Source organism: Schistocerca americana, chromosome X (assembly GCF_021461395.2).
Source record: "Schistocerca americana isolate TAMUIC-IGC-003095 chromosome X, iqSchAmer2.1, whole genome shotgun sequence".
Taxonomy (NCBI): domain Eukaryota; kingdom Metazoa; phylum Arthropoda; class Insecta; order Orthoptera; family Acrididae; genus Schistocerca; species Schistocerca americana.
Window position 1 is genome coordinate 892743402 of NC_060130.1, and position 26815 is coordinate 892770216.

General features: G+C 43.4%; 1 protein-coding gene across 1 annotated transcript in view; it reads left to right on the plus strand.

Annotated features, from left to right (window-relative positions):
- Window positions 1–26815, plus strand: part of LOC124556562 (mucolipin-3-like) — a 136044-nt gene that overhangs the window by 83585 nt on the left and 25644 nt on the right. Inside the window, exon 8 of the mRNA XM_047130518.1 lies at window positions 25274–25423. Within this exon, the coding sequence (XP_046986474.1) occupies window positions 25274–25423 (150 nt within the window). The remainder of the gene's footprint in view (window positions 1–25273; window positions 25424–26815) is intronic.

Consider the following 26815-nt stretch of genomic DNA (forward strand, 5'->3'; position numbering starts at 1 on the left):
CATCTGAATTACCGACGATTAATTTTATATGGTCATTCCATTTTAGATCACTCCTAATGCCTACTCCCAGATAATTTATGGAATTAACTGCCTCCAGTTGCTGCCCTGCTATATTGTAGCTAAATGAAAAGGATCTTTCTTTCTATGTATTCGCAGCACATTACACTTGTCTACATTGCCATTCCCTGCACCATGCGTCAATTCTTTGCAGATCCTCCTGCATTTCAGTACAATTTTCCATTGTTACAACCTCTCGATACACCACAGCATCATCTGCAAAAAGCCTCAGTGAACTTCCGATGTCATCCACAAGGTCATTTATGTATATTGTGAATAGCAACGGTCCTATGACACTCCCCTGCGGCACACCTGAAATCACTCTTACTTCGGAAGACTTCTCTCCATTGAGAATGACATGTTGCGTCCTGTTATCTAGGAACTCTTCAATCCAATCACACAATTGGTCTGATAGTCCATATGCTCTTACTTTGTTCATTAAACGACTGTGGGGAACTGTATCGAACGCCTTGCAGAAGTCAAGAAACACGGCATCTACCTGGGAACCCGTGTCTATGGCCCTCTGAATCTCGTGGACGAGTAGCGCGAGCTGGGTTTCACAGGACCGTCTTTTTCGAAACCAATGCTGATTCCTACAGAGTAGATTTCTAGTCTCCAGAAAAGTCATTATACTCGAACATAATACGTGTTCCAAAATTCTACAACTGATCGACGTGAGAGATCTAGGTCTATAGTTCTGCACATCTGTTCGATGTACCTTCTTGAAAATGGGGATGACCTGTGCCCTTTTCCAATCTTTGGGAACGCTATGCTCTTCTAGAGACCTACGGTACACCGCTGCAAGAAGGGGGGCAAGTTCCTTCTCGTACTCTATGTAAAATCGAACTGGTATCCCTTTCCTCTTTTGAGCGATTTTAATTGTTTCTGTATCCCTCTGTCATCTATTTTGATATCTACGATTTTGTCATCTGTGCTAAAATCTAGAGAAGCAACTACAGAGCAGTCTTCCTCTGTGAAACAGCTTTGGAAAGAGACATTTAGTATTTTGGCCTTTAGTCTGTCACCCTCTGTTCAGTACCATTTTGGTCACAGTGTGTCTGGACGTTTTGTTTTGATCCACCTACCGCTTTGACATAAGACCAAAATTTCTTTGGATTTTCTGCCAAGTCAGTACATAGAACTTTACTTTCGAACTCATTGAACGCATCTCGCGTAGCCCTCTTCACACTACATTTCGCTTTGCGTAATTTTTGTTTGTCTGCAAGGCTTCGGCTATGTTTATGTTTGCTGTGAAGTTCCCTTTGTTTCCGCAGCAGTTTTCTAACTCTGTTGTTGTACTACGGTGGCTCTTTTCCATCTCTTACGATCTTGCTTGGCACATACTCATCTAACGCATATTGTACGATGGTTTTGAACTTTGTCCACTGATCCTCAACACTATCTGTACTTGAGACACAACTTTTGTGTTGAGCCGTCAGGTACTGTGTAATCTGTTTTTTGTCACTTTTGCTAAACAGAAAAATCTTCCTACCTTTTTTAATATTTCTATTTACGTCTGAAATAATCGATGCAGTAACCGCTTTATGATCGCTGATTCCCTGTTCTGCGTTAACTGTTTCAAATAGTTCGGGTCTGTTTGTCACCAGAAGGTCTAATATGTTATCGCCACAAGTCTGTTCTCTGTTTAACTACTCAGGTAATTTTCAGATAAAGCACTTTAAAAAATTTCACTGGATTCTTTGTCCCTGACACCCATTATGAACGTTTGAGTCTCCCAGTCTATATCCGGTAAATTAAAATCTCTACCCACAATTATAACATGGTGGGGAAATCTACTCGAAATATTTTCCAAATTATCCTTCAGGTGCTCAGCCACAACAGCTGCTGAGCCAGGGGGCCTATAGAGACATAAAATTACCTTGTCTGAGCCTGCTTTAACCGTGACTTTCACACAAATTATTTCACATCTCGGATCTCCATCAATTTCCTTCAATACTATTGCACTTTTTATCGCTATAAACACGCCTCCCCCTTCACTGTCAAGCCTGTCTCTGTGGTATACATTCCAATCTGAGTTTAGGATTTCATTACTGTTTACGTCTGGTTTCAGCCAACTTTCTGTCCCTAGTACTATATGGGCATTGTGACCGTTTATTAATGAGAGCAGATCTGGGACCTTTCTATAGACGCTCCTGCAGTTTACTATTAGCACATTAATATTGTTATTCCCTGTTGCATTTTGCCTACTGCTACCTTGCCGCATCTCATGAGGCGTCTTGTCGGGCCTAGGGAGGGAATCCTCTAACCCAAAAAACCCACATGTGCACTCCACACGTACTCCGCTACCCTTTTAGCCGCTTCCGGCGTGTAGTGCACGCCTGACCTATTCAGGGGACACTACATTTCTCCACCCGATAGCGGAGCTCGAGAAATTTGCACCCCAGATCTCCGCAGAATTGTCTGAGCCTCTGGTTTAAGCCTTCTACTCGGCTCCAAACCAGAGGACCGCAATCGGTTCTGGGAACGATACTACAAATAGTTAGGTCAGATTCCACACCGGGAGCAAGGCTTTCCGCCTTCACCAATTCCTCCAACCGCCTGCACGAACTGAGGATGACCTCTGAACCCAGACGGCAGGAGTCATTGGTGCCAACATGAGCAACAATTTGCAGACGGGTGCACCCAGTGCTCTCTATCGCCGCCAGCAGGGCCTCCTCCACATCTCGGATGAGACCCCCCGGCAAGCAGACAGAGTGAACACTGGCCTTCTTCCTCGACCTTTCCTCTATTTCCCTAAGGGGCTCCAACTCCCGCCTAACGTTGGAGCTCCCAATAACTAATAAACCCCTCCCCCTGTGTGCCTGCTCGGACCTTGCTGAAGGAGCGGCCACATGTCCACTCACAGGCAGAGTGGACGACGCCACACGGCCGGCCTCCACATTGACCCTCCGCCTTGTGCGCCGCGAACGCCGTTGAACCCTCCACTCCCCTTGGGGAGAGAGTGGCCCAACCGCGCCCGGTAACCGCGAAGATGCCTCGACAGCAGGGACAGTGGGTGAAGCATGTAACACCTGGGGTGTACCATGCGACGCACTAGACTCCCCACTGCCGCTACACTCCAAGGCAGCAGCCTGAAGACGGCTGACCGCAGCCATCAACACGTTCAGCTGTTCGCGAACAGTGGCCAGCTGCTCCTGCGTCCGTACACAGCGGTCACACATCCTATCCATCCTAAGAAATCAATTTACTGTAGAGTGTTAATCAACTTTTAACTAGACTGCTAATTCACTAAAGGCGGCTGACAGTTGACTAAATTGTGGTTGCTAGACGCTTCTTGTAGAAAACAATGAAAATAGCACTACCTGTCTCTGGACTGTATTGAAAACAAACACTAGCACTACTGGCACTATGGTTGTCCTGTGAAACACACGACCTGGATATAGCTGGTCCTGAAGTCTCATGTTATCCTTAGTTAATTATGTCACTTTTCAACTGGACTTTCACCACAAGTAGTGCTGAATAATAATTTCATAGAAGAATCATTGTTAAAATTTTTCTTGGCTTGAAATAGAAGAGGTAATAACTAGCAATTTACAAGAAAAGGTAGAAACGAATTTAAAATTACATACACTATGTTGAGTGCAAGAACAGAATTTGAAACAAAGTGTCTCCCATTTTAAACTGAGTGACATGATGCCTGTAAAGGTTTTCACCCAGTTCACAATTAAAAGCAGAAGCAAGCAAGTTTTCCCATTGTCATGAAGGTCCATACAAAATTATAGCCATTCCACATCCAAACGCTGTTTTCGTAATACACCCTTCAGGTGAAAAAGACAAAGGTCTCTATATTACAAACATGATCAAAAAATGTGTTTCATATGAAACATGCTTCAGATAAATTTACAGTCTGTTGTGAGTGATTATGTACAGAGAAGTAAAATAAATACAGTTCATAAAACAAATTAAAAACCAGGAATGAATAACAGCTATGGTAAGAGTAGGCTACCTCGATATACACTCCTGGAAATGGAAAAAAGAACACATTGACACCGGTGTGTCAGACCCACCATACTTGCTCCGGACACTGCGAGAGGGCTGTACAAGCAATGATCACACGCACGGCACAGCGGACACACCAGGAACCGCGGTGTTGGCCGTCGAATGGCGCTAGCTGCGCAGCATTTGTGCACCGCCGCCGTCAGTGTCAGCCAGTTTGCCATGGCATACGGAGCTCCATCGCAGTCTTTAACGCTGGTAGCATGCCGTGACAGTGTGGATGTGAACCGTATGTGCAGTTGACGGACTTTGAGCGAGGGCGTATAGTGGGCATGCGGGAGGCCGGGTGGACGTACCGCCGAATTGCTCAACACGTGGGGCGTGAGGTTTCCACAGTACATCGATGTTGTCGCCAGTGGTCGGCGGAAGGTGCACGTGCCCGTCGACCTGGGACCGGACCGCAACGATGCACGCCAAGGCCGTAGGATCCTACGCAGTGCCGTAGGCGACCACACCGCCACTTCCCAGCAAATTAGGGACACTGTTGCTCCTGGGGTATCGGCGAGGACCATTCGCAACCGTCTCCATGAAGCTGGGCTACGGTCCCGCACACCGTTAGGCCGTCTTCCGCTCACGCCCCAACATCGTGCAGCCCGCCTCCAGTGGTGTCGCGACAGGCGTGAATGGAGGGACGAATGGAGATGTGTCGTCTTCAGCGATGAGAGTCGCTTCTGCCTTGGTGCCAATGATGATCGTATGGGTGTTTGGCGCCGTGCAGGTGACCGCCACAATCAGGACTGCATACGACCAAGGCACACAGGGCCAATACCCGGCATCATGGTGTGGGGAGCGATCTCCTACACTGGCCGTACACCACTGGTGATCGTCGAGGGGACACTGAATAGTGCACGGTACATCCAAACCGTCATCGAACCCATCGTTCTACCATTCCTAGACCGGCAAGGGAACTTGCTGTTCCAACAGGACAATGCACGTCCGCATGTATCCCGTGCCACCCAACGTGCTCTAGAAGGTGTAAGTCAACTACCCTGGCCAGCAAGATCTCCGGATCTGTCCCCCATTGAGCATGTTTGGGACTGGATGAAGCGTCGTCTCACGCGGTCTGCACGTCCAGCACGAACGCTGGTCCAACTGAGGCGCCAGGTGGAAATGGCATGGCAAGCCGTTCCACAGGACTACATCCAGCATCTCTACGATCGTCTCCATGGGAGAATAGCAGCCTGCATTGCTGCGAAAGGTGGATATACACTGTACTAGTGCCGACATTGTACATGCTCTGTTGCCTGTGTCTATGTGCCTGTGGTTCTGTCAGTGTGATCATGTGATGTATCTGACCCCAGGAATTTGTCAATAAAGTTTCCCCTTCCTGGGACAATGAATTCACGGTGTTCTTATTTCAATTTCCAGGAGTGTATATGTATATAAAGAGAAGGTACATTTGTAAATGCTGTTAACAGGATACTTTATCATAATCTGTATGTAATGTATGTATGTATGTATGTATGTATGTATTTATAGTGTGTTGGAAAGGAGAAGTGGACCTAGACGAAAAGGATGACTTATTTTGAAAGATACATAAATAGGAACACAGTCACTATCAAAAAGTAAAATATCATCTTTACACAATCTTTCTGTAGAAAGAAGTTTATCTTGAAGGTTGCTGCATAGGTTGGTACCGTTGGTTTTGAGGTTCCTCCAGTGTAGCAAAATAGATGAATTTACTCAAGTTCAGTAATCTATTCTAAATGCTAATTTAAAGATAACATCATAAAGAGGCAAGTGTCCAAGTTTTGTGTGTTATTATCCAGGTTTCGAAAGGTAGGTATCTGACTAGACTTCCAAACAACAGATGCTTGTTAATTGTTCAAAACGCACAACTCCTCTGGTTTGACGGCAATTTCGTGAATGCTGAAAGTATCTGGCCTCATAACGATGGAGGTTTTGTTCTCTGTAACAACTACACAGAACAATATCTCAATTTACTTCTGTAAGTTTTGCAGAGCCTCATGTACTCTTTCTCAAGGAATTGCTATATCTATAGCATTTATATACTCAATCAACTTTGAAGTTGCCAGATGTAAGTTTTCAAGTCTGCTATTGTATTGTGCGGCATCCTTCTGTGATGTGTGTGATGGTCTGTGGTTATTGATAGTCACAAAGTGAGGATGGTTGCTTACCTCATTTGTGTAAAAATATCTATCATGTTGGGATACTAATTCTCTTTACCATTGACCACGTTTTCTGTGGCAGGCCAAATCCCAGAAGTTTTTGGGTAATACATGGCATTTTATTATTTTGTTGTCCAGTCCATTCTTGAGTCCATGCATTAATAAGTTGGAACTCTTCTTCCACAGCAGCCCACCTGTTATCATTGGTAGTCATCCAGAGTGGAGTCAGTTATGGTTTGCATCATCGATGTCTTGATGTATTGGTAGATTTTTGTTGTCCACGATCTTTTTTTATTTGTTCGTAAGGTGTCGAAGTTGAGGGGGTGGAATGTGGCGTAGTACTGGCAGCCATTCCATAGGTGTTGATTATTTATGGAATCGTGTGAGGGAAGATGAAAGGCATCAAACCATAACCATAACGATGATGATGATGATGATGATGATGATGATGATAATAGTAAACCATCTTTGAGGTATCATCAGAAAAGCACAGTCCTAGGCTATCACCCATGCTTTCTAGTTTTTCACTGCAAAGACATGTGCTATGCACAGAGTATTTGTCAATGAAAAGTACTACTTAACCAACCTTCTTTCAGTGTCATGCCTAAAATAAAAAATGACCAGTGTAAAGAGAGTGTGATTTGAGTCACGATGCATTGTTGTGATTAAAATCTACTCATACTACATTCCAGTGACAATAGGTCAAAGTATGTTCCCGTGATGATATCTGGTGTAATTAGGGTTATTGCACACTGACACGGCATGGTACAAATTGTCAGACAACAGCAAGAAAGGAATTTCCAGGTGCTTTCAGATATTATAGCTTACAGAATTGTTGATAAAACTGTAAATCTTTGCTGTAGTTGGAATAATCACTAATATCTGATGTGCCAGCTTTAAATAAATAAATACTGGGCATGAAAATGACTAAACTATAACTTGCTGTAACTTCAAACAAAAACTGGTTGAAGGAAATATGGAATCACAACACGTAAAAGCCTAGAAACCCCCAGAGAAATTTTTTTATGAAGCAGTCACCATCCTCCAGATGCTTCACTTCTTATCTTAATGGTGGGCCCACTGTAAGCTCCAACTTGACAATTGTTTTTGTGTATATAAAGTTTGCTTCAATTACTGATTATGGCGATGTAGCTAATATGTCTCCAAAACAAAAAGCAAGGAGAAAAGTATGTATCTGTTTTAACATTGTGGTCATTTCAATAAAATTTCATCATTTTTATTTAATCCAGATTTAATTCCTGTTTTATTAATATCTGTATTCAGCTTTCATGTAGAAGGAATGTCGCTGTTGAAATATTATGTAGAACCGAAATGTGGTTAAGCATCTTTACCTACCCTGTGATATTCTTGTAGCAACTTGAGGACTCTGCTCTTCGTCTACCAAAAAAAAGGAAAAAAAAAAAAACTATGGGAATACAAACCCTTAACTGCCTTTAGTGTTCTGAGACAAATTAAATATGTCAACACCTACATCTAGTTCAAATGATCACCAGCTTTGCAAACACTTAAACTAAGCCCCATCTATAACAAGGGTGAAGGCATCTTTCTTTCCCTTAATGTCTGCCCCTTGATTGCTACCCCAATTCATCTGTATGTTGATGGACGGCGATATGAGGGAGAGGGGGGGGGGGGGGGGCAGGAACCCTATACTTTACCCTCGATCCTCCGCTACAGCATCAAGGACTACGTAATATTCCTTTTAGGGAATGGGAACTTCTCAGCACCCTGCTCCTTGGCCAGGACACGGTGCCTGAACCCGATGGAATCCCAGCCTAATGTTAAATCATTTAACTGTGGATTACTGAAACTGCATACTTCCATGCTTTAATCGTATCTGGTATGTTTCCAACCCAGTGGAGCACTATACTCCCAGTTTTGAAACTGAGTAAAACCACACATTAAATGGAAAGTTATAGACCAGTCAAGCTGTCAGACGTTTTGTGTAAGTTGTTTAAATGAATGGTAAACCAGTGGCTATGATGGACTCCAGAGATGATGGGCTTTTGGTCCAACAGACAATGTGGATCTAGGGAAGGCCGATCTGTTACTGACTCCTCAATGTGACTGGAGTCTGCTATAACACCATATTTCCCTATTATGTACACCTCACTGCTGTGTGCTTTGACATATGGAAGGTCAGGACACCTCACAAAATTACCACATCCGTACCATATTTTCTATTTCTCCATTTCTTTCGTGTCTGAGTTGGATCATCGTACAGTACCCTCCGTATGCAGGAGAAAGGAGTTACACAAAGGTCTGTGCTGAGAGTGATCCTTTTTCTAGACTATAGTCTTACTGTCCCTGTATGTGGACAACTTTTGTATTTATTACAGGTCTTCAACCATGAATGTTACTGAACACCAGCTCCAAGGCATCACCAGGAAAGCACAGTCCTAGGCCCTCACCCATGGTTTCTAGTTTTTCACTGCAAAAACATGGGTTATGCACTTTTGCTGTTGTAGAAGCATTCATCCACATCCAGAACTTTGTTTGTAATGACCTGCTCAATGTGGTATGGTCATAAGGTGTTTTCAGAATTTTTTAAAAATTTTTATTTATTTATTTTTTTATTCTCAATGGACCTAGCCATCATAAATTTGCGAGCTTAAAAAAAAAAAAAGCGCCATACGAAACTCATCACACTCCACTACCACTACCTCAGTCGCACAACCTGTTGTGCAGACTGCTCCATTCATTTACCTGTGTACAAAGCACTAATCCCATTCTGGCTAGATTGTTGATATCCGGCTTATGGGTAAGCAGACCTCTTTGGCATTCCAGCTACTAGTCCCAGTTTACCACTGCAGGATCTGACTAGTGACTTGCACTTTTTGGTTGAGCCCTGTGAATGGACTCGTTGCAGAGGCAGGACTTGCTCCTCTACAGATCAGACATCAGTAATTACCACTGAATTATGCAATGTGTTTTCACAATTACGCTGAACGCCCAACTCACTATATCCTTCTCCCTGATGGGGGGAATGCAACTCCCACAAGAGCGATATAGGTCTGGTGCCTTCCAATAGCAGTTCATCTGGAGTCCCTTTGCTCTGACCACCATCTTGATCCATTAAAACCCTCCCACTTCCCATTAGGTTATCTTTGCACCCCCCCCCCCCCCACCCTCCCCCTCCCTCCACCAAGTGCCTACCTCATAGAGAGATCTGCCTGCATCTTTCCATTGGCCCAAAGGAAATATGGGCCCATTTACATTTTGGTATTTGTTTTTCTCAGTTAGTGGCAAATTTCAACACTTATATATGCTGATAACTTGAAGGCAGATGCTACATCAGCTATGCCTTCACAGATTCTGGGGGCAATGATCAAAACTCACTCCTATCTGGGTATGGAGTTTTTATAGCAGAATTAGTTGTCATAATTGAAGTCCTCCATTATACTTGAACCCATACCTATGAAAATTAAAAAAAAAAAACTGATATAAACAGTACTGATTTTTCCACAGTATTTATTTTATATTTCATTGTGAACTGGCTTCCAGCTTTTTAGGCCAGCATCAGACTGGATAATGTGTCCACACATCAGAGACAGCTTCTATCTGTACAAAGATGGTTATTTCCAAAGATTAGTGACCATTTTATGTCGATGCATATGAAAAACACTCTTTACAATGCTTATTTCCGATTGAGGAAAGCTGGGTGATAATGGGAGCAGCTCTCAATCTCTGGAAAATGGTGACCCAACCCAAGGCGTTAGAGATAGCAATACAGTCCACGATGACATTGTCTGCTACAGTCAGGCTGGAAATTGGGGAATAGATCTTGGTCCCAAAGAACTGTCAGAGACTGGCCCACACGACAGAAGACGGAGTGGAACTGTTAAAAGAAGTAGTAAGTGAAATCCAGCTAGATTTTTTGCTATCCCGAAGAATGAGACGACATTGTGCACACAATGGTTTATAATGAATGCAGTTTGCCATCGTAGAATGACAGTTAAAAATGCGGTGAGCATATCTCTGTGCACAAACTGTGTCGTGGCATGCTTCAGTCCACCAAGGGACCAGGACACGGTGTGGTAAAGGAGTAGTGTGAGGAATGGAACATTCTGCAGCAGAAAGGATAACATTTGTAAGACATTCTACATGTTCACCACAATTGCAGAAATGATGTTTGTCGAAGTTCAGCAGGGAGGAGTGAAGCCTCCAATTCTAGGGTTTGACCTCCATTCTTCAAAATTTTCCCGAAGAGCAAGCCAATTGGGGAAGGGCACCTTACAAGGTGCATTGTGTCCATTGTGCATTGAGATCTTTCGCCCACTTTCTCATCGTCACATTGCAGTCCTGCCCATTCTCCATCTCTTGGGCGAAGACACCTTCCTGGGTGCGTTTTCCACCATGCACTATGCAGTGTCGATTTCTGCGTCGACGATGACCATTGACTACTTTGCACCTGATATCCAGCACAGCAGCCAGGCCGTGGTGGTGGGGCCACCATGTACCCTGTTGGTTGTAGCCCCCTGACCATACAGGGTCTGGTGATGACTGCGCCGTTAACTCCTCACGTATGCCAAGGGGTAGATGCCCATCCCCTGGGGCATCGGGACTCCTGGCAATGGCCATCCTGCCAGGTGGCATTTGCTGCCGCTGGGTGGCACCCGTGGGGAGGGCTCCTGGTTGGAGTGGGTGGCATCAGGGTGGATGAAGCGTAATCCATCATCTCTTGCTGGTGGTGAAACACCAGCAGCCTCTAAGTGATCACAAGTGCAATTCAATGCACAGAAGTAAGACTCCAAATCGTTCCCCTCCCTGGCCATACCATGGGAGGAATGTCATGCTAAGGATGGCAGCGGATGTTATTCGCCCCGGTATCTTTTAAGTTCGAGAGCTGATGGGGAATCTTTCATGACGATGAAGCCTCAGTTTTTTGTTGAGCATTTAGAGGACAAGTTCAGAGAGGTGGAGGGCTTGTCCAAAATGAGATCTGGGTCAGTCGTGATCAAAACAGCAACCTCTGCCCAGTTACGAGAGTTACTCGCTTGTGACAAGCTGAGGGATGTTTCTGTAACCATCACAGCCCATAAGAGCTTAAATATGGTCCAGGGTATCGTATTTCACAGAGACCTTCTTTTGCAGTCTGACGATGAGCTGCGCGCCAATTCAGAGCAGCGAGGTGTACATTTCATCTGGCATGTCCACCGGGGTCCAAAGGATAATCAGGTTGCCACCGGTGCCTTCGTCTTGGCCTTTGAGGGTGATACATTGCCTGATTAGGTCAAGGTGATGGTCTACCGGTGTGATGTAAAGCCCTATATCCCTCCCCCAATGCAGTGCTTTAAGAGCTGGAAGTTCAGCCATATGTCTTCCCGTAGTACTTCCAGCATCACATGCCAAGATTGCAGATGCCGATCACATCCCAATACTCCATGTGCCCCACCTCCCATCTGTGTCAACTGCAGAGAGCACCATTCGCCTTGCTCACCTGACTGCAGGATTCTCTATAAATAAAGGAAAACCATTGGGTACAAGACCCTGGACCAACTGACCTACACTGAGGCTGAGAGAAAATTTGAACGCCAGCATCCTGTGTGTATGACATTGTCTTACACCGCCGCTACAACAGTTCTGGCACCATAAGCTCCACCAACCAAGGTCACCCCTCAGAACCGGAAGACTACACCTGCCCCCTTGATGGTGGGGGGGATTACCCTCCCTGTTGCTCCTGCACCACGTGCTTCGGGAGCAACACCCTCCAACCATAAGTGACATCTGTCCCCACTTCTAAGCCTCCAACCATCAGTGACATCTGTCCCCACTTCTAAACCAGAGAAGCATAAGTCTTCTTCGGCTTCTCTCGCTAGGAAGGGGTCCTTTGAATCACTCCCTTCCCAGGTTTCCTCTAGTGGGAAAGACGACACCCGTCAGTGTCTGAAGAGCCCAAAAGCAGCTGGTTGGAGGGCTTCATGCTCATCCTCAGTCCCGGAGACTGAGCCAGTGAAGTCCTCCCAGCCAGGGAAACAAAAGGAGCAGCAAGGGATATCCAAAAAGAAAACCCTCTAAGACCAAGGAAATTGTGGTGGTACCCACACCACTGCTACCTAAAAGCTCTGCAGCTGAGGACAGGGTGGAGATTTTGGTGTCCGCTGAGGACCTAGATCTTGCCAGACCCTCGGACAGAATGGATATAGACTGCTCTGGCTATGAATCGGTGGCAGCAGGTGACTCTGAGGCGTAAACTGCCTCATTGAATGTTCCACGCCTTCCCAGTCTCACGATGTCATCCTCCAGTGGAATTGTGGCGGTTTTTTCCACCGCCTGGCTGAGCTACGGCAACTGTTAAGCTTTACACCTGCTATCTGCATTGCCCTCCAGAAAACCTGGTTCGCGGCAATGTGGACCCTGCTCTCCATGGCTATAATGGATATTACAGGAACCATAGTGACTATAATAGTGTCAGGTGGAGTTTGCGTTTATGTCCTAAACTTGGTCTGTAGTGAACATGTGCCCCTTTAAACCCCTCTTGAAACTATGGCTGCCAGAATGAGGACGACGCGATGTATATCTTCCTCCAGATGGTGCAGTACCCCTGAATGTATTAGCTGCGCTGATTGATCAACTCCCTAAACCTTTCCTACTTCTGGGAGATTTGAATGCCCATAACCCTATGTGGTGTGGTACCATGCTTACTGGCCGAGGCAGAGGTGTCGAAACTTTACTGTCGCAACTCGACCTCTGCCTCTTAAATACTGGGGCCGCCACACATTTCAGTGTGGCTCATGGTAGTTACTCAGCCATTGATTTATCAATTTGCAGTCCAGGACTTCTCCCATCTATCCACTAGTGAGCACATAACGATGTGTGTGTTAGTGACCACATCCCCATCTTCCTGTCACTGGCCCCAGTGTCAGGCACATGGACGCCTGCCCAGATGGGCTTTGAACAAGGCAGACTGGGGAACTTCAACTGCTGCTGTCACCGCTGAATCTCCACCACACGGTAACATTGATGTGATGGTTGAGCAGGTGACTAGCACAATTGTTTCTGCGGCTGAAAACTAGATCCCTCGCTCTTTAGGGTGCCTGAGGCATAAGGCAGTCCCTTGGTGGTCGCCGGAAGCCGCTGAAGCAATTAAGGAGTGTCGGCGAGAGTCTACAGCAGCATAAGCGGAACCCTTCCCTGGAGCATCTTATAGCCTTTAAACGGCTCCATACCCGTGTTTGTTACCTTATCAAACAACGGAAGAAGGTGTGTTGGGAGAGATGCGTCTCGACCGTTGGGAGTCACACGTCACCTTCCCAAGTCTGGGCAAAGATCAAACGTCTTCTCGGGTACCAGACCCGAACAGCTCTCCCCAGTGTTACCATAAATGGCAAGTTATGTACTAACGCAGATGCGATTGCCGAGCACTTTACTGGGCACTTAGCATGAGCCTCTGCATCAGAGAATTACCCCTAGCCTTTCGCGTACTGAAACCGCGGCTGGAAGAGAACATCCTCTCATTCACTACATGTTGCAGTGAATCCTATAACGCCCCATTTACAGAGTGGGAGATCCTCAGTGCCCTTGCACATTGCCCAGACACAGCTCCTGGGCCTGATTGCATCCACAGCCAGATGATTAAACATCTCTCGTCTGACTACAAGTGACGTCTTCTCATCATCTTCAACCAGCTCTAGTGCGATGACGTCTTTCCATTACAATGGCGGGAGATCACAAACATTCCGGAGATCAAACCCAGTAAAAACCCGCTTGATGTGGATAGCTATCGGCCCATCAGCCTCACCAACGTTCTTTGTAAGCTGCTGGAACATATGGTATGTCAGTGGTTTGGTTGGGTCCTGGAGTCACGATGCTTGCTGGTTCCATGTCAGGGCGGCTTCCGCCAGGGTGACTCTACCACAGATAATCTTTTGTCTATCGAGTCTGCCATCAGAACAGCCTTTGCCAGATGGCAACACCTGATTACCGTCTTTTTTGACTTATTTGAAGCATACGACACGACTTGGTGACATCGTATCCTTGCCACATTGTATTAGTTGTGTCTCTGGGGACCACTCCCAATTTTTATCCAAAACTTCCTGTCGCTCCGTACTTTCCATGTCCAAGTTGGTGACTCCAATAGTTCCATCCATACCCAGGAGAATGGAGTCCTACAGGGCTCTGTACTGTGTGTGTGTGTGTGTGTGTGTGTGTGTGTGTGTGTGTCGTCTATTTTTAGTGGCCATTCAAAGTTTAGCAGCAGCTGTCGGCCCCTCCATCTCACCTTCTCTGTATGCAGACGACTTCTGCATTTTCGTACTGCTGCTCCAGTACTGTTGTTGCTGAGCGGTGCTTCCAGGGAGCCATCCACAAGGTGCAATCATGGGCTCTAGCCCACGGCTTCCAGTTGTCAGCTGCAAAGTCGTGTGTCATGCACTTGTGTCAGTGTCGTACCGTTCATCCGGAACCTGCACTTTACCTTAATGACGATCCACTCACTGTAGTGGAGACATATCAATTCCTAGGACTGGTTTTCGACACTCAGTTGACTTGGCTTCCTCATCTTTGTCAGCTTAAGCAGAAGTGCTGGCAGCACCTCAATACCCTCCATTGCCTGAGCAACACCAATTGGGGTGCAGATCGCTGTACGCTGCTGCAGCTCTACAGAGCCCTTGTCCAATCCAGAACTGATTATGGGAATGTGGTTTATGGTTCAGCAACGCCTTCAGCATTGCATTTACTCGACCCTGTGCACCATTATGGGCTTCAATTAGCAGCAGGAGCTTTTAGGATGAGTCTGGTGACCAGTGTACTGGTGGAAGCTGGTGTCCTTCCACTGCAGATCAGACGTGCACAACTGCTCTCCAGTTATGCAGCACACATTCATAGTTCCCCTGAGCGTCCGAATTACCGTCTCTTTTTCCCGCCCGTGGCAGTCCACCTCCTGCATCGGCGTCCCAGATCGGGGCTAACGATTGCGGTTCGCATGCGGTCCCATTCTCTCTGAACTGGAGTCCTTCCCTTTACCATCTCTACTTGTGGTACGTTCATGTACGCCTCCTTGGTGTAAGCCTCGGCTGCAGCTTTGGCTGGACCTTTTGCATGGCCCTAAGGACTCCGTCAACCCCGCCTCTCTCTGCTGTCACTTCCTCTTGAGTCTTGACGTGTTCCGGCAGTCTGAAGCGGTTTACGCCGACGGCTCAATGGCTGATGGTCACGTAGGCTTCACATATGTTCATGGAGGACATATTGAGCAGGACTCCTTGCCAGTCGGCTGCAGTGTTTTCGCTGCAGAGCTGGTGGCCATATCTCGTGCTCTTGAGTACATCCGCTTATACCCTGGCAAGTCATATCTCCTGTTTACTGACTCATTGAGCAGCCTACAAGCTATTGACCAGTGTTACCCTCGCCACCCTCTGGTAGCATCCGTTCAGGAGTCCATCTATGCCCTGTAACAGTCCTGCGATTCTGTGGTGTTTGTGTGGACCCCAGGACACATCGGAATCCCTGGCAATGAACTTGCAGACAGGCTGGCCAAACAGGCAACACGGAAACCACTTCTGGAAATAGGCATCTCCGAAGCTGACCTGCGTTCTGTCTTACACAGCAGAGTTTTCCGGCTTTGGAAGACGGAATCGCATAACAGCACACACAACAAACTGTGTGTCATTAAGGAGACTATGAATGTGTGGAAGTCTTCCATGCAGGCCTCTTGCAGGGAATCCATTGCCCTCTGCTGGCTCCACATTGGCCATATGTGGCTAATGAATTGTTACCTACTCCGTCGTGAGGACCCAACTCAGTGTCTCTGTGGCTCCCAAATGATAGTTGTCCACCACTTGCTGGACTGCGCACTTTTAGCCACGTCTCTGTTGTTTTCTTGTCCTCTTTTGTTCCTTTTAGTGTTCGTTGCCTTCCCGTTGTTCTTGTGCCTTTTCCTTTTGTTCCATTTGTGTTCTATATTTTGACCTTTTTATTCTCACACTTGTGGCATTGTTTTATTAGGAACAAGGGACAGATGACCTCGTATTTTGGTCCCTTCTCCCGCCTACAAACAAAGCAACCAACCAACCAACCAACCAACCAACCAACCAACCATTCGGCCCCTGGTGCCTTTTACACTAGCCCAGTTGAGAGTCTGTGTGCAGAAGCTGCCAAAATACCACTGCCCAACCGCCATGACTTTCTCCTTAGCAGATATGCGTGCTGTTTGTCTGCCATGTATGACCACCCATCCTATGCCTACTTATTTGATGACTCGTTTGATAGCTAGTATGGGGCACGTCCCTCTTATGTTACCTCCTGGAGTTCACTTTCAGCTCTTGCTCCAACTGCTTAATTTCACTCTACCTGCCACTTTCCCGAAGGGCACTACTCCAGCCTCTCTGTATCGCCTTCAGTTTCACAAACTTCACACGAAACTTCGCGATAGTACCTTTGTGTATACTGATGGCTCTCAGTCTGATCATGGTACCGGGGTGTGCCTTCATCATTGGCACCAACGTGTTTCGGTATCGGCTTCCTAAACACTGCTCAGTATTTACCGCAGAGCTGTGAGCCCTGTATCAGGCCATGCAATACATCCGCCAACACGGGCTTTTCAATTGCCTCATCTTCTCTGACTTTCTGTGCCCTTCAAAGTCTCTGTGTGTGGTACACTGTCCATCCCTTAGTGCAAGGGGTCCAGGAAAGCTGTCACTTGCTCACTCTTGATGGAGCCACTGTTATGTTCATGCGGGTTCCTGGTCACATCAGTCTGACAGGAAACGAGGCCAGTGACACTGCTGCCAAGGCTGCAGTTCTCATACCTCAACTCTCTAGTTTGTACATTCCCTCCGATGAGGTCTGTGTTGCCGTCTGTCAGCAGGTGCTGTCACTTTGGTATCACCACTGGTCCTCCCTTCATGGGAATGTGGTCCCGGCTATTAAGGTCTCCCAGTGGCTTGGACGACCTCCTCTCAGCCCTCTTGCTGTGAGTAGATCATTGTAGCTATGTTGTGTACTGGGCACTGTCTTTTTAGCCATTGCTTTGGTTAAGTGGTGGCCCCCCACCACTTTTTGCTCATTGCCCTCAACCTTAGACAGTCCACCATTTCCTGATGGAATGCCTTTTTCTTTTTAACCACTTAAGTTTTTGTTTGTGTTTGCTGTCTGAGTTATTGGCCTTTTTGGCGAATGACACACGGGCTGTTGACCATGTTTCACTTTTTATCTGTCATAGTGATATGGCGAAGGACATTTAATATTTAGTTCAGGACCTATTTTATAGACCTTACTCCGCATCCCTGTTTTTGGCTGTCTTCTCTAGCATCAATTGGAATTGATGTGTAGTTGTTTTTAATTCCTTTTTTGTCTTCGTGTTCTACAGTTCTGACATGGGTGCATATGACCCTAGTTGTTTTTGTGCCCTAAAACAGAACAAAAAAATAACCTGGGGAGGGGTCCCATTCATCTAATATTTTGTAGAGGGACAGTGGTGTCATTCTGTGGAGAGCCATCGGTATGATTTCACATCACAGCTGGAAGTGATAGAGGGAACTCTGTCTGCATGACAGTATGTCACAGACATCTTTTGCCTTCTCATGTGTTACCTCTGACGTGACAGTACCGTGGTGCTACTTTTCAGCAGGACAATACTCGTTAACCCATGGCACATGTCTCTCTGAACTGTCTGCATGATGAAATGCTCTTGTGACCAGTAAGTTCCTAAGATCTGTTCCTGATAGACCATATGTGGGACCAATTTGGGTGTCAACTCTGTACCAGTGCCAGCAACAGAGAAATCAGTTACCAGTTGCAACAGTTGTGGATCAGCTTGCCTCAGGAGAGAATACAGTGGTCTTATGACACCCTGCCCAATTGTATCAGTTCCTGTGTCAAGGAAAGAGTGGGTGTAACATTGAACTGATAAGTGGGATCATACAGCCAAGTTCTTTGTAACTTTGACTCTGCTTTGTAGTTACTGAAATAAAATCACATGCTTTCTCAACCTGTGAAGTTTCATTTCATTTCTTCCTTTTTGTGTGCTTTTTTTCCCCCCCTTCAGGCAGTGTAGTACAACTCTTTCCCATTCCTCACAATGCATCGACTCCTTCCTCCCTTTTGCCCTTCCACGTTTTGCCTGTTCGTCACTTCAAGTAATATTGTCTATATAACATATGTGTGTGCCAGTACTCTCTTGGTGTGCTGTTTTAACCTAATTACAGTGCCCCCTGGTGCAGGGGGGTGTGGCTATGAGCCAAGAAGGTGGAGCGGTTGGTGGGGGTGAGTTGGGAACCCAGGAGGCTCCAGAGAAAGGCTGCTGCAAATGTAACAATGTAAATTGAAGCATCTGCACTGCTCGATACTCTGGGTCATTGGCTGGCTGGCCACCGAATTCTAGGTCTACTTGCCTATATGCTCTGTGATGCTGACACACTATTTCACTGCACTGACAGCCTATTTACGTAAGCCAGCTGTTTGGTTTTCATGCCGGCAGAGTGATCCCTATTAACACCCAGCTGTGTCACGACAGGGAACACCCACCATGTAGAGATGCCATCTTGCAATAAGATACAGTAGCTGGTAGTGCACAGAGAGCAACCTGTTCTGCTGGAAATGACCTGATGTTTCCCCATTATACTGTGACACCTAAGTCCAGGGAGGGGTTTAGTTTATAGAGCTTTTGCCCCTGTTGTGCTCTCAAACTGGTGACTTCTGCTGGCAAGATCTGTGTGGCATCTTTGCCTGACAAGGCCACATCATCCTGGTTGGGCTGTGAGACTCTGAATAAATCTGTTATGAAAATGACCTATACTTATAATCTGCAGCAGTGCACTTGTTGTCCGTATGCAACACCAATCGTGTATCCTAAAACACCACTGCCACTGTCAGTGTGCAGATCTGCCTTGCCTCTTGCTGCACTAGTCTATGCAGTACTACTATGCTAACTGTTTTAGAAAACTAACCTGCCTCGCAACATTCTATTGACCTTGTTGAATTGTTGCAGTGACAACATCCTGTGCTTATCTGCTGTCACTGCTGCTGCTGCTATACACTGTGCAGGTTCACATTAATATGCCCATATATTTTTGTTATGCCACATAATACTTTTTATAGGCCTACTTCTAATCTTTGAATGTAATATAAGGCTTATTTCTTCATACCTTCTTTGTGTCTATTTCAATATGCTTAATGACAGTTTATAAGTTGTATATAACTGAGAGACATTAACCTGTATCTGTATTACATGTTTAGTACAATATATTTGTCACTTAACTGGTAGATTTGAGGATTTAAACTCATATCTGTAGAGTTTAAAACATTCCACACATCAATACAGAATATTTCTTGTTTTACAAATATTTAAAATTGAAACATTGTAATTTGTGTTTTTCATATATAGCCATAAAATGGTAATGTATCTTCAGAACTAATGATCTTTGTACAGATTGAACCTGGATCTGGTGTTGTGCAGATTCTGTTTAGTTTTAAGTTGTCTGATGATGGCTTGTAGATGAAAGCCAGTTAATTAAATATAAAATAAATATTGTGGAACTTTAATACTGTGTGTTTCAGTTTTAATATCTCTGTGTTCCTCCTAGTGCTGATGGATTATTCCACAAATGTTATCTTGAAAATTTCCTAGTATCTAGTGGTTCTTTAAGCAGCCTGCGGGCCATAAGCCAAAGCCATCCTCAAAACAAGTTGGCTTTGATCATACGCAATCTTCCTCACGTGCACTACACTGGGAGTTTCATTGTATTTCTCAGGACCCTCCAAGTCACATAGGGATTATGTGAGATGATCTTTCAGACTGGCTAGCGAAGGAAGCTAGTGAGATGGAAACCTTGAAAATGAGAAAGGCAGTATCCAATAAGTGGCCAACACTGTCTTCAGCATTTGGAGGCTTGAAACAAGGAATGTTTCACTGTGACCTCTACAAGTGATCTATATACCATAAAGTGGTCCATTTCCCTTTGCCTTTCTCAAGAGAATCTAGTATTCTTGCTGACTACATATTGGCCAAATCTGGTTGTATCATGATCACACCCTCAGGTAAGAGGATCCACCACGTTGTTGTTGTGATGCCCCTCTGCTGGTAGTCCATTTTCTTGTGCCCTAACTGCACAGATTTGTAGTACATAGTGTAACTCTACAACTATTTCTCTGCTGTTAGATGACAATGGCCAAGCAGTGGATCTAGTTTTATTCGAGGTAGTGGTTTGTGTACACTCATTTAAAGATTGTCAGTGTGGTCTTACATCCATATTTTTTACCATTTTGTAAAGTGACATCATTTTCTTCTCCTGGAAACCTTTATGCTTCAGTTATTGAGGAAAAGAGGAACTAATGACCTTGAAGTTTAGTCCCTTTCAACCTCCCTAAAAAAAATTTCATTTTGACCTAATTATGTAACACAGTCCCACAGTAACCATGTGTACTTCATTTAGATTAGATTAGATTTACTTTCATTCCAATTAATCCAAAGTGAGGTGGTCCTCCAGGATGTAGAACATGTCAGAAAAACAATAATACATGCCAAATATTTACAACTGAAGCAAATAAGCTAATGTACCTTCCACAGGTGGAATGATTGTCATATTTTTTAATGAACACTATATGAAAGAATCATTTTACAAACACTAATGCACTGAATTTAAAATAAAAAAATTTTTTTTACTACAATACTTATTTACAATGAACACAGTACTGCACTGAAATGGTGCAGAAGTTAGATTGTGCTTACACACACACACACACACACACACACACACACACACACACACAAAAATCAGTTGGTTCTACTGAGAAATTCATCAGTGGAGTAGGAGCTGCTGTTGGCCACCAATAAATCTTTTAGGCTTCTCTTAAACTGAATTTCATTGATTGTTAAGCTTTTGATGGCTGCTGGCAAGTTATTGGAAATGTGTGTTCCTGAATAATGCACACATTTTTGTACATGAGTAAGTGACTTTAAATCCTTGTGAAGATTATTCTTATTTCTAGTATTGATTCCATGAAGTGAGCTGTTGGTTTGAAAAAGTGATATATTTTTAATGACAAATTTCATTAAGGAATAAATATATTGGGAAGCAGTAGTTAGTATCCCTAGTTCCCTAAACAGGCTTCTGCAGGATGTTCTTGAGTTCACACCACATATAACTCTTACTGCACGTTTTTGTGCCTGGAAAACTTTAGCTTGGCTTGATGAACTACCCCAAAAAATAATCCCGTGTGACATTATGGAATGAAAGTAAGCACAGTATGCCAGCTTTTTCAGTTTTATATCCCCTAAGTCTGACACAATTCGCATTGCAAACAGAGATTTGTTAAGACGCTTCAGCAGGTCTGTGGTGTGCTCCTCCCTGTTGAATTTATCATCAAGCTGTAATCCCAAGAATTTAACAGTGTCCACTTCTTCTATCTGTTTGTCATCGTATGTTAGGCATATACAAGTTCTGAACTGCATGCAGAGTGTTTTTTCAAAGTTTAGTGACAAAGAATTGGCTAGGAACCAGTGATTAATGTCCACAAATATTTTATTAGCTGATCTTTCTAAGACTACACTTGATTTTCTATTTATTGCAATGTTTGTATCATCAGCAAACAAAACAAACTTGGCATCTGGTAATGTTACTGATGAAAGGTCATTGACCTACACAAGAAAAAGTAAGGGCCCCAAAATGGAACCTTGTGGGACCCCACATGTAATTAGTTCGCAGTTGGATGTTGCCTGATAGCTTAATACATGTCTCTTTCCTAATAACACCCTTTGTTTCCTGCCAGAGATATAAGATTTGAACCATTTTGCAGCATTTCCTGTTACACCCTAATACTCTAATTTACTTACAAGGATATTGTGATTTCCACGGTCAAATGCCTTTGACAGATCACAAAATATACCAGTTGCCTGCAATTTTTTGTCTAATGAATTAAGCACATTTTCACTGTAAGTGTAGATAGCCTTCTCAATATCAGAACCCCTTAGAAATCCGAACTGCAACTTTGACAGTATATTATTTGAGATTAGGTGGTTATAAAGCCGATTGTACATTACTTTTTACAAAAACTTTTGAGAATGCTGGCAAAAGTGAAATTGGACAGAAATTTGATGCTATTTCTTTATCTACCTTCTTAAACAGTGGCTTAACTTCAGCATATTTAAACCATTTGGGAAATATTCCACTGATAAATGACTGGTTACACAGATAGCTTAATATGTTACTTAACTCAGAATCACATTCTTTAAAACTTTGTTGATATTTCATCATACCAACTAGATGTTTTTGATTTTAAAGATTTTATGATGGAAATTATTTCTGCTGGGGTGGTGAGGGTCAAATTCATATTATGGAAGTTACTTGAAATTCCATAGCAGCATCTACAGAATCTGACAACCCCATCTTTTGAGTAACAGATATAAAATGTTCGTTAAAAAGTTCTGAAACACTATACACATATGTCACCAATGTATCATGTACTCTTAATGCTATTTGTCCCTCTTCATGTCTGGTACAACCAGTCTCCTCCTTCACTATATCTCATATTGTCTTCATTTTGTTATCTGATATGACTATCTTTTCCTTGTAATATATTTGCTTTGATGTCCATATTACAGTCTTTATATATTTTGCAGAATTTCTTGTAATGTGCTATAGAATCAACATCAGAACTGTTTAGGATTGACAGATGCAGTTTTCTTTTTGTTTTACAATATACCCCTATTCCTTGAGTAATCCTCAACTTCTTTGTAGACTTTGCTCTAACCTTGGTTAGTTTTGAGGGAAAACAGTGTTCAAATAAGGTAAGCACTTTATTAGCGAAAGTGTTATATTTTTCATTCATGCCATGACAACTGTACACATCATTACAGTGAATGTCTCTGAGGAGTGTCCTAAAATATTCAATTTTTGGCTTATTGATTACCCTCTTGAGCTCAGATTTAACAGATTTTATATATTTTATATCCTGTTCAGCATAAACATTTAACAGAAGGAACTGCATATCATTGTCTGAGAGGCCATTGACTATTATTTGTAATATAATTTTGTTCATTGGACTTTTCTATAAATATATTATCAATGGCTGCTTGTGAGCAATTGGCTACCCTAGTGGGGAACTTTACAGTGGGAATTAAGTTGAATGAAAGTGTTACTAACTCACGTAAGTTCTAATTGGGAGAGTCTTTAAGGAAATTTACATTTAAATCACCAACAACCACTATTTCTTTGTTTTTGGTTGTTAAATGGGCCAGTACAGCTTCAAGGTGGTTTATGAACAGGTTAAATTTGCCTGCAGGTGCTCGATATACACTTAATATTATGAAGGATTTTTTGTGAATTTCTACTTATGTTGCACATGCTTCCATATGCTGCACAAAATTTATGAATGTCTATGTTCTTAAATTTGACAGTTCCTGATGAATGTGGCAACTCCTCCTTTCTCCATTTCTGATCTACAAAAGTGAGATGCTAACCTAAACCCTGTAACACTTAAAAGTTCTATACCAGTGGTCACATGGTGTTCAGAGGGGCAGATTATGTCAGCTGGGTTTGAAGACTCTAATTCATCTATGCAGATAATTAATTCATTAATTTTCTCAGTCCTCAAATATTTTGATGCAATAAAGATATCTGACATTTCACATCGACTGAGTTAAAATTGGGTAGAGTTGAAATATCTGCTGACTGTTGAAAATTCTTAACCAATAGCTGTTTATGCTGATATAATAAGCTAGAATTATGTTTTTTGGTTTCTTTCTCAAACTGAACTTTTGTCTCAGTTATAACCTCTCTTAAAATTTGGTTTCTTTCAGTCCTCACTACCCTAAAAAAGGGTCTTTTCTCAACCCTTTAACCACTGGTATTTTATCCCTCATGACAGTGCCTCCCCCCTTTGACTTTCCTGTAATTTTTCCAGCCAGTTTACCCTTCCCTTTCCTGTTGAAGTGATGGCCATGCCTAGTATAATCCCACCTATTGAGAGAATCAACAGGAACCACAGCAATGTGTGACCCTGCACCCGACATAAGCAGCCTTTCCAACTCCAAATTAACTCTCTTGACAGAAGACTTCAAATGAGGTCGGTCATGGCACTCAAGAACAGATACAAACTCAACATTAGTATGATTCGATCCTGATGCAATCTTTGCAAGGTCACACTCTATACTGTACCCGGGATGTCTGTCAATACTATTACCTGCCCCACCCACTATAACCACAGTGTCTTCCTTAATGAAACCTTTGCAAAGTGATCCTAAATCCTCTGTCACCTGCTCCAGACCAGCACTAGGTTTAAAAAAATTGGTGACCTGGTATTCTGATCCTAGTTCATCCTGCAAAAGTTTGCCAACACCTCTTCCATGGGAACTACCTAACAACAACACTTTCTTTCTCTTTACTGATTTCCCTACATCCTTACTTTTCAACTTAATGCTGAAAGTTTGTTGTGCCCTGTCTACACCTGCAACTGCTTGAGGCTCACCAGCTTCTAACTGAAGCAACAGGTCAAATCTATTTTCTACATTCACCACGAAGCTGTCAGACAGAGTTCTAGGCCTGTTCCTCCTGTTGCCTGTTGCCACTTCCCACCTCTATTTACCCTTCTCCCTCCTTAACCTGTCAAGATTTCCCCTGGCCTTGTCTAACTCAGTCTAAAGGGTGGCAATTTTCCACTCCTGTTCTAGTATCTTCCTATCTCTACTACATATCCTACAAAACCACTGATGAGTCTCATTTACTTCCCCTATTCCCACACCACTACAGTCACCCACATGGAAAAAAACTGCAGCATCCATCACATCAAAGCCCCGACCTAACAATTCTACAGCAAATCAAGCACTTTTCACTCATGATAAATGTAATACTTTATTAAGAATAAGTCAGTTAAATTACAGATAAACACGAAAATATGGTTCCACAAATTTGACCTACACACGACTGTGTGGACACAAAAACAACAGTGTAAAGTTTCTGAATCAACAACTTAAACTTTACGCTACTTTCCAGAAATGTGAGTTAAATAATTCCCCTCATCATCCACTGGCCTCTTTCATTATCACAGATTTTATGATACAAGTGGTATTTGTGAAAGACTTTGAGTTAGAAGTTTTTATTGTATGTCTTTTGTTACAGGAGACCATTAACTTCTTTAAAGCAGCTTATGGAAAGACCCTAAGTGTTGATGGCCGTCTAGAGTTCTTAAACCTGTGGTATTTGATGATTATTGTAAATGATGTGCTTATCATTTTGGGGTCAGCTATTAAAGAGCAGATAGAAAAACAGGTAATATTTTCAACTAATTTGAATGTGTAAAATGTAGTTATTCATTATCAGTGGTTTGCTAATGAAATGTATTATCGACAAACTTGACTGATTTTCCTCTTCATTAATCATACCCATGTCTACTGTATGGTACCAAGGATTTTTGCCAATTACATTTCTCCATATGTGGACCTAATGGTATAATTTTGTATCAGTGTGATTAACATTTTACACACAGCACCCACCAAAAAGTAGTAGAAATTGCTACAGAAAAACATAAAGAATAGCCATTGGGCACATGACAGAACTCTCATATGCTTCTATGGTTACTTGCAACATGCTCTGTGTGTAAGATTAATCAGGCAGTCTTCAACTGTACTTCTTACATTTCAATTGCTTTTATGACATATTTCATCATTCTTCAACTGATTATCTCACTTTGTGTGGGTCTTTATGATGGTATTATTGTTGTACATAATTTCAGTCTGGCTTTGAAAATTTATAATGACACATCACAATGCCATTGATTATGTGATAACGTACACAAAGGTTAATAAAAGAAAACAAAAATGATGATAAAACATGGAACTACAATTGTACGATGATGGAAAAATACTGAAAATAGTAATTGTATTATAATGGAACCTGATGTATAGTAATTTACTTAATATTACAAATCTTAACAGGCATGGGAATGGAAAGGTGTATGACATGGCGTATTAACAGTGATTTTTGGCTGGAATGATTTCTGACAACTTTGGTTTCCCAAAGTTGGGATGGCTTAATCAGGAAAACGAACCTGAATTTTCTGTACTTGGACAGCTGTCATACTTCCTTATGTACAGATGTATAGGGTTATTATAGTTAAAGTTCCAGTTTCAAAATGCAGTTGCAGAAAGGGGGGGAGGAAAGAAGGATGCTATAGGGTGGAAAAATTTATCGAAAATTTTCTCACTAGGTTATGCTGTAAGCATCATAACATAAATGGTTTCAGCTACAAATGGCAGGTGAATTGTAATGTGATGGTTGTGGCACAAGTTGCACATTGAACCAACCGTACTATGCAATGTACATGACCACCCAAGTTTGGAGTTCAGTAGCTGTGACACTGTTAGTTAGGTAAGTCTATCCATCATGGCAAGGGCATACCACATCAGATGGGAAGAATCAGTTTTTAACTGTCACAAGACTATAGTCCAAGCCCTGTTCAATATGCTGTCTACTGTTTTCTCTCACAGGCTGAAATCGAGAAATAGCATGTTCCGCACCAGATTGGAATGCCTGAGGAGTTGTGTTCAGAATTCATTGTGTAATGCATGCCTTCAGTTCGGCTACATTTGTAGTCAGGGCACTGAACACAGCATCTTACAGATAAGCCTACAATCACAAGATTAAAGGGGGGGGGGGAGGAGG